This window comes from Hibiscus syriacus, unplaced genomic scaffold (genome assembly GCF_006381635.1).
Source record: "Hibiscus syriacus cultivar Baekdansim isolate YM2019G1 unplaced genomic scaffold, ASM638163v2 tig00001120_pilon, whole genome shotgun sequence".
In the NCBI taxonomy this organism is placed as follows: domain Eukaryota; kingdom Viridiplantae; phylum Streptophyta; class Magnoliopsida; order Malvales; family Malvaceae; genus Hibiscus; species Hibiscus syriacus.
Window position 1 is genome coordinate 1,936,218 of NW_024061845.1, and position 8,698 is coordinate 1,944,915.

Below are 8,698 nucleotides of genomic sequence, written 5' to 3' on the forward strand. Positions count from 1 at the left end.
TCATATAAGATCCTAAAATATAGGATCACTAGTACTAATTAATTTAACATGTGGATAAATTAAGAAAATTTTGCAATGTAATTCGGAATTTAGGTTAGGATAAATTTAATATTTGTATCTCGTTAATAATTTAATACATAATTTTATTTTGTAATATGATCTTTGATATTTAATTAAAAATTTCATTTTCTTTCAATTTATTATAATTTTTAAAAAGAAAAGATGTGGCTCGTTAAAATTTTGTTACAAATTAATTAGAATTTTAATTTTAAAATTTATATTATACGAAACACAAATTTGAATTTTGATTAAACTGATTCAGTGTATCAATAAAATTTTAAGGATTTTAATATAACTTCCAAAAGTTTTTGATAACTAAAGTTAAAGAATTGTAAAAGCAAAAGGACCGTAAGAGTAGTTTACCTTTTTAATTATGGTAATAATATTCCCTCAAAAAAATTATGGCAATAACATAAATTTTAATAAAATGCAATATAATAATAAACCTTTTTATGGTAAGTAAAACAAACTTACATAAATCCGCAAACCGATCTAAAAAAAATTAAAATTTTTTTTTATTTCAAAATTGTCTTTTTCAATTCAAAAACTTGAGAAGTTTCTGAACAGTCGCGAACATTTCAGCTCCACAGCTGAATCACACCAACTCAGAGTTTTCTGTAATTTTTTTCTTCTAGCTTTTCATTTCAATCATAGTAAAATCCAAATCCTAATTTTTAAATCGCTGCTGATTGCTTTTTTAGCTCTCCATCTCCTTTTTCATCTCTTCCATGGACCACAATGTAACCGTTTTCACCAACCTCCAAGAGTCCGTTACGTCTGATGGCGATAATGTTGAACCGGAAACCGTCGATCATCTATGTGGAGGTGGAGGTCGCGTTTGTGGTCGGGAAGGCGGCAGTATTGCGGAGAGGAGGGCAGCAACGTGCGGATTCAAGGCGGAGAAGATAAGAACGGCGAGGTTTCGGACCTCCACTAGTCCATTGGCGTCCCCATCGGTCCGGTCACCTTGCCTTACCATTCCCCCGGGGATTAGCCCCACAGCGTTGTTGGATTCTCCTGTTATGTTACCCAATGCTCAGGTTGGAATTTTTTTTCACCTTTTTTTCTTTTCACTGATTATGTATTATTATTTTTTATTAATCAATAATGTTCCATGATTTAAGCTTTGAATGCTACGAAAACAATTTTAATGAGGAAAATGAAGTGTTTTATTATGATCGTCATAGAATTATGCTTCGTTTTTTAGTGGCAAAGGTCCTCTTTTAAGCTGCGTTTGCATGTTGGCTTTTTTGCTATTTTTTCCCGCTTAAAATCGTTGAAAAATTGATTGAGTTATGAATTAAACTTGTAATATGTTCTTAGAATTAAAAACTGATTTTTACTAATTAGTTTGGGAACTGAATACAGTAACGTATAGCGCAATCATATTAGAAGTGTTATTTTTTCCCTCTCTTTTCTATACAATCGGGTTAAAAGATTGCTAAATGTTTTATTTCTTAAATCTAATCCTTTCTGGAATTTAAAACTCCACTTGGGCAAGAGGAGATAATTTATCTAGTTTAGTTCCAATGGAATGTGATCGTAGAACTGTTTGATTTTACTTGTTATTAGCACATCTGTAAGAAACATAAAGTGCACAAAAGGTACCTTTTTTAATAAAAAAAATCAAATGTACAAATTATGTGAAAAACTCATGGTTTATTGGTGTTTACAAATCAGGAACTTTTTGAGGTTTGCTTCAGTTCAGTTTTTTTCTTCTTGTCATTGACAGCCTCAAAGTCAAGCATCCAAAAGGAAATACTTTGGTTGTCTGGTGATAATCCATCACTGGAATTTTCATAAAGGGTTTTTAAGCTTTGTTGTTGTTGTTGATAATTGTCTTACTTGATTTGTGTTATTTGACTTTGAACAACTTAACCAAGTATATTTAAAGAAGTTTTTGTTTTTTGGGCAATAACTAAGCTCAATTAAATTAATCGAAGCATGTTAGAAAGTTTTACTAATTATTATGTTCTCTATAATCTGGATCATATTTGTCTGCCTTGTGTTTTATATGTCAAATTAATATCTCAAAGTTTTTATTTTCTGTTCAACTATAGATTTTTCCACTTACATGGTCCTTAAACACTTTTGTTTCCTGCATAGCCATCTCCCACCACTGGAACTTTTCCGCTACCCCTTCTCAATCAGGGTGGTCAAGTACTGAGTATAAGCAACAGAGACAGATGCAGCAATGTAGCTCCTTCCTTCACATTTAGACCCCAGAATCTGGATTCCCAGCCAAGCTTTTCTAGTGTAGAAGATCAGGTGATTTTCCTCTGTTCTAGTAATACTTTGTCATAAAGTTTAATCCCTGCTGATGGTTCCATATTTGCAAACTGAGCAGGCAAAACTTTATAAGCTTGACTTCTATGTCTTGTTTTTCAACCTTCATTTGTTACTTCAACATTTTTTTTTGAAAAGTAAAACTTATTTTATTAAGATCAAAATAAGGGGTACATCACTTTGACAAGAACCTCATTAGAAAACCTCCCTAACCCTAAAATGGAGGAAAAAGAGTAATCTTGACAAAGGCAAACCAAACCAGGAGATCAATATGGGACCTGCACCAAATCACCGAATAACAACCAAACCCAACGATGCAGTTCCAACTAAAACTTACCACTACAGCTAGACAAACAAACAGCCCCAACTAAGCAAAATCAATACCATTTGCTTTGACATATATTTATGCGCTGTTTTTGTCTCCTATTTGTTTTGACATATTTTCTTGTTTCTTAATGAAAGACCAGTTAAGCAGACCAATTTTAGGGATCAATACCATGTTCAGTCAGCTATAAAACAGCTGACAGTTGCTTTTGGATAGATTTCTTCAGCTCTCCATGATATTAATTCCTTCTCTTTTATGTTTGACGAAATATCCCTATTATTGTCAGTTTTTGTTTATTTTGGGTTTAGGAGCTAGTCAGTCTTCAGCTTTCTCTGATGCAATACACTTAAGGTTGTTAAAATAGGAATACAAGGTAATATTTTTGCTGGTAAAACTATATTCTTCTTTCAGAAACATGGTTGAATTGAAATCCAAATTATTTGTAATTCTATTAGCCTTGCTCTAGGTAGGGAGGTAGATAGTTCAGAATGTTATTTTTGTTCGTTGTGGTTGCAAGTTGATTGGCCTAGTTAATCACATCAGTATTCAGTTCCCTTGTGGATCAGATTTTTCTGTACTGATTAACCCGACTTCCATTTTTTATCATTAGGACGAAAGCTATTTCATTCAGATAAAATTTTAAACCTGCAATTCACTGTATAGTAGTTGATGTCTAGCATCCATCACAGGCGATCTTTGTTAAGATTGATATGCTTGATCATATCATTTGGCAATTCTAAAGGGGGTGGATTCATCCTGGTAGACAGTCCTTTTCACCGTGCATATTTAGGCGTTTCATATATAGCACTGCTTCTGTTAGTGATCAATTTATTTTGTGTAGGTTTCTTCCTCTTTTGATGTGGTTCAGAAGGCTGAGGCTAGTTATCAACATCTTGTCCATTTGGATACACCTCTGGATCTTGTATTTCCTGCAGAATTTTCCAAAGAAGCTACTTCAACAAGTTTTGCACCAGATTCAGTCACCGAAGTCAAACTTTTAAATAACATTGTGAATGATAATGTTAATTTGGGATTCCATCCTTCTGGATTGGCTGGTGATCAAATTTCAATGCAGAAAGTTCCTTTCAGGGGACAAGATGTTGGCACAAATCCTTCAGAAGGTGATCCAAAGGGCACAAACACCGCAGCAGGAACAGCAAGAACATCAGAAGATGGATATAACTGGAGGAAGTATGGACAGAAACAAGTAAAGGGCAGTGAATATCCAAGAAGCTACTACAAATGTACCCATCCAAATTGTCAGGTGAAGAAGAAGGTAGAGCGTTCACTTGATGGCCAAATTACTGAAATCATCTACAAGGGTGCACATAATCACCCAAACCCTCAGCCTTGTTGCCCCTCACTTGGGTCCTCTTTATCATCTAATGAAATGTCAGAGAGTACAGAAGGCAGCGGAACTTGTGTCAAAGTTGAAGCTGGTTTAATTTGGAAAAATTCCCTAGCTGGTTCAAAGGATATTAAGCCTGCACCTGATTTGAGAGCCGATGGTATGGAAAGAACCTCCTCAACATCTGTTGTAACTGATCTTTCTGACCCGCGATCAACTGCCCAAGGGAAATCTGTTGGTGCATTTGAATCTGCTGATGCTCCAGAGTTTTCATCAACACTTTTTAGTCACGATGATGATAATGATGATAGGGCTACCCAAGGAAGTATACCACTCTGTGATGATGCAGCTAATGATGATGAGTCCGAGTCAAAAAGAAGGTATAACTGTACCAGTATACACGTTAAAGAATGTTTCCTTGGGACAATTCTAGTAACTTTTACTAACATATACTTTGCATTGTTATCCGCTTCCCATTGCAGGAAGACAGAAACGTGCTTGACTGAGATGAATGTTGCATCTGGGGCTCTCCGAGAACCAAGAGTTGTTGTGCAAATAGAAAGTGATGTGGACATACTCGATGATGGATATCGTTGGAGGAAGTATGGACAGAAGGTTGTCAAGGGAAACCCTAATCCTAGGTATCAAAACTTGTTAGTTGTCTCTCTTTCTTGCTCCATCTAATTTCTTTTGTATGTGAAACTAAATGAACCATCCAAAAGGCGCAGGGGTAAATTGAAAATGAACCATCCTATTGTAAAACTTTTTGTTGTCATATAGGAGCTACTACAAATGCACAAGTCCTGGATGTCCTGTGAGGAAGCATGTGGAAAGAGCTTCCCATAATCTAAAATGCGTACTCACGACATACGATGGAAAACACAACCATGGAGTTCCAGCAGCCAGAAACAGCAGTCATGTTAACTCAAGTGGTTATAATCTAACCCCAACCGTGCCTAACACTCAAGCTGCTCTGGCATTATCCAGAAATGCCAATGCTCTAAAGCCTGAAACACTGATCCAAGATATTGCACCTCCTCTTGATCAAAAGGCTGCATTTAAAACTGCATATATGAGACCTAGTTTTCTTGGGGATTTCAGCAATGAGATGAAACTTGGGACATCTCTGCCTTCTGTTTACCAAATGAAGTTTCCTTCCTTACGGAAAGCTATCTCTTATGGCTCCTTTGGATTGAACACAAACTGCATTGCAACTCATTCATCTGGCTCAATTGCCTCACCAGTTCCAAATTTTCCAATTTCGATGCCACTGAATCTCCCGACATCTGCAAATCTATATTTGGCTGGTTTTGATATTAATAATGTTGGAAAACCAACTGGTCCAATTCACTCTTTCCTTCCAGGGCAGCAATTCAAAGACAATGCTACTGGGTTCCATGGGATCAAACAGGAGCTGAAGGACGATAACCATTATGATCCATACCTTCCCATTGCTGACCATGAAAATACAACATCACCATCAATATATCAGCTGGCCGCCGGAAATTTTCCATCCTAGATCGTTCAATTCTTACCCAAGCCTGGTAAATTGTTGGATTTACTTGAGTTTGTCCAGAATCAAAGGTTCTTGCTCTTTCTATGTTGCTAAATTATCATATATAGTTTTGCTTTTAAATATCTATGCTTTTCTTATACAAACCTTAAAACTTTAAGTATGTGATTATATATGACTTTCAATTTTATACATAGAAATTAAATACTACAGGTTAAAATTGGTTGATCCAGTGCTTTGTGCATGATTGTTGAAATTGTCTTTTGTTTTATTATTTAATTTTAATGGCCCAAAACTATTACTCCTTGAAGAAATACATTTTTGTTTCATAAATTGAGATATTAAGTGTTAAAGGGCATCTCATCCTTTTTTTTTCTTTAAAAAAAATAATTAGCTCTTGCCTATCATCTACTAACTAAAATTCTATTCGCGTTTTTTGCATAATGAAAAATTAAATATTGATTTTAAATTATAATTAAAATTGAATATAATTAAATTATTTGATAAAATATATAATATAATTAAAAATAAAACAAAAAGTGTTTCTATAATGTCATAAGTAGTTTTTATCTAGTTAATATTTTTTTTGTACATTTAAATTAAAAATTAATTGATAGATTTAATTTTATATTATTAAACACGTTTAAAATATTTTTTTTTTATCTTTGATGAATTGAAATTTTCAACATGTTATTTAAGAGATCTTAAAATTGAGTTGGTACTGGTTTTTTATTAGAAACTTTTATAACTAGCGAGTTTGAATATATTAAATCGCAATTGGTTTAAATTTAGATGTTCGTAAGATTATGAGTTAAGAATTATCTTAAAAAGTATTTTTAAAAGTATATTAATATTTTCCAAAATAATAGTTAAAATATTATAAAAATAAAGATATCCTTAATTATTTTTTTGAGGGAAAACCCTTACAATATTGTTATTTAATTTATAAAGATAGAAGGATTGCTCATCGGATTCTGATGAGACTAAAGTTTATAATTTTATTAAAATTAAATTTTAATAAAATACGGGGAAAACTCGATTTCCCCTACTTTTACCCCCTTACCATAGTATCGTCGTCCCTATAGCCATTAAGCCATTACCTACCAAACACAAAGGCTAAAGAAAAAGAGCAGCAAGTTCTTTGATCATCAACGCATAAGGTTCTCTGTCTTTGTTGTTCAATCGATCATGACAGGCAAGGCCAAGCCCAAGAAGCACACAACCAAGGAAATCGCAGCCAAGGTTGATGCCGCCACAACCAACAGAGGCGGCGGCAAGGCCGGATTAGCTGACCGTTCGGGGGTGGAGAAGGGTGGACATGCCAAATTCGAGTGTCCCCATTGCAAAATAACAGCCCCAGATCTGAAGACGATGCAGATTCATCATGATTCCAAGCATCCTAAGATTCCCTTTAAGGAGTCGAAGCTTGTGAACCTTCATGCTACTCGTGTTGCTGATGCTTCCAAGCCTCGCCCTGGTGTTAGGGGTAGCTTAAAAAAATGAAATTTACTAATAAAATTAGCCGCTTTCTTTAACATTTGGTGCTTTGGGGTTGTTTTGGAATCTGGGTCTGGTTTCTTTACTAGTAGGTTTGGGTAAAAAAAAGATTGGATTAGCCTTATAAGGCCTACCTCAATTATGATGATGATGTATATTAGCCCATCATGAATGTGATGGTGATGATGACTATGTTATAGCTTTATTTAATTCCAATGAACTAGTTGTGAATATGGGGTTTTTTTCATGCATTAACTTATTCCTTAGAAACCTTGAAAACGATTATATGTCACCTAATAAGAACTAGGTTTAGTTTCTTTAGCCAGTCCATAGAATATAACAGCTTGAATGAGAATTTTACATGTTGAAGTGCTTGGATGTTTCAGTCCAAGAGATGATTCATGGAGAATATGAGCTTGAATTTGATGATTTACTGATTAGGTTTATACATGTGCTTCCTTTATTTCCTATTCGAATTGTCTGGTACTCTGGTTAACATATTGTGGGATGCAGGTAATGAACAAATGCATCTAGTTACTGTTTTTCAGTGTTAATTTTAATACAAGTGGAATTGGAGTTATGAATGTTATGTTATTGCTTAAGTTAGGATAGAATTAGTAATTGAGTGTGATGTTTACGTACACGGATCGGAAATTTATGTTCCTCTTGAAGGGTTGTATTCAAAACTCTCGAGAATGATCCTTGTGGCAGGTACCGTGATTCCGAGAGTTAATAATGCTGCTTCTGGGTAGAGTTCTTCATTGTTTATGTATGAGTTCATTATAATTTCGTGTTATATTTGAATGTGATCAGTCTTGTCTTGTCTTGTCATTGAATGCTATGTTACTGTTCAAGTTGGGATAGAATTAGTAATCGAGTGTGAAAATGTTTTCTATGGGAAAGTCTCGAGAGTCGATGTGTTTTCTTGTCATTGAAGTTGCTGTGGGGTAGATGAAAGCTTCAATTCGTTAAGCTTACACCGTTCTACGTTTCTTATATACTGAGTATGCTATAACAGTGTCTAATGTTAGAATGTGATTGATCTTATTCTGCAATTTTTTTTTAAATATGTTGCTGATCAGGAAGATTATTTCTTTGTTCCTTATATACAAGACATACGAATGGCAAATGCCCCACCGTGCAAGACACTTTGCAAGCAGTAAGGTAAAAATCAATTATGGATAGTATCTTTCAAACCGAAGTTATTCGAGTTTCTGTACATTGTCTTCTCTGTAAAGCAACCGTCACCTTTTCGAACAGTATTGATGATATCAATAAATGATTGTGATGTGCTGTCTGAGGCACGCTACATCAAATATTTTGACAAATCTCGTATATTTAGGCTGGGATTTGATGCCTGCAATACGTCGGTATTCCTCAAAGACAGATGACAAGGACCAATCCTGCAATTTCCTTAACCTTTTCCGATCTGCATTAAGAATAGAAAGGCTCAGAGCCGTCAAATTGAAATCAACCCTTCATTGTCACTGAATAGGAAAAAAAGAAATCCAACTGCTTAAACACTGAAAGCTAAGAGCCAAATGAGTTTCTACATCCAAATAAAACATAAAATGTTCTTTCTCAAGAAAATTAACTGATGAACACTGCACCGAAAGTCACAGATTGATTGATTATAGGAATCTCTTATCAGCCAACCTTAAGCAAAACT

The 8,698-nt window shown here is 34.6% G+C and overlaps 2 protein-coding genes across 2 annotated transcripts; both read left to right on the forward strand.

Annotated features, from left to right (window-relative positions):
* Window positions 1-689: 689 nt before the first annotated feature.
* LOC120123109 (probable WRKY transcription factor 2) lies at window positions 690-5,750 on the forward strand. Its single transcript, XM_039142096.1, has 5 exons — window positions 690-1,100; window positions 2,167-2,328; window positions 3,513-4,399; window positions 4,502-4,660; window positions 4,800-5,750. Exons 1-5 carry the CDS (start codon window positions 789-791, stop codon window positions 5,536-5,538), a joined length of 2,259 nt encoding a protein of 752 aa, XP_038998027.1. The 5' UTR covers window positions 690-788; the 3' UTR covers window positions 5,539-5,750.
* An 841-nt stretch (window positions 5,751-6,591) lies between these two features.
* LOC120123124 (protein METHYLENE BLUE SENSITIVITY 1-like) lies at window positions 6,592-7,262 on the forward strand. Its single transcript, XM_039142097.1, has one exon. It carries the CDS (start codon window positions 6,721-6,723, stop codon window positions 7,033-7,035), a length of 315 nt encoding a protein of 104 aa, XP_038998028.1. The 5' UTR covers window positions 6,592-6,720; the 3' UTR covers window positions 7,036-7,262.
* Window positions 7,263-8,698: the final 1,436 nt, after the last annotated feature.

Excerpts from the sequence above, each read along its gene's own strand:
- LOC120123124 (XM_039142097.1), top strand. The coding sequence starts at position 6,721 with ATGACAGGCAAGGCCAAGCCCAAGAAGCACACAACCAAGGAAATCGCA.
- LOC120123109 (XM_039142096.1), top strand. The coding sequence starts at position 789 with ATGGACCACAATGTAACCGTTTTCACCAACCTCCAAGAGTCCGTTACG. Across the intron at positions 2,329-3,512 it reads TTTCTAGTGTAGAAGATCAG|GTTTCTTCCTCTTTTGATGT; the intron begins GTGATTTTCCTC and ends TATTTTGTGTAG. Across the intron at positions 4,661-4,799 it reads AAGGGAAACCCTAATCCTAG|GAGCTACTACAAATGCACAA; the intron begins GTATCAAAACTT and ends GTTGTCATATAG.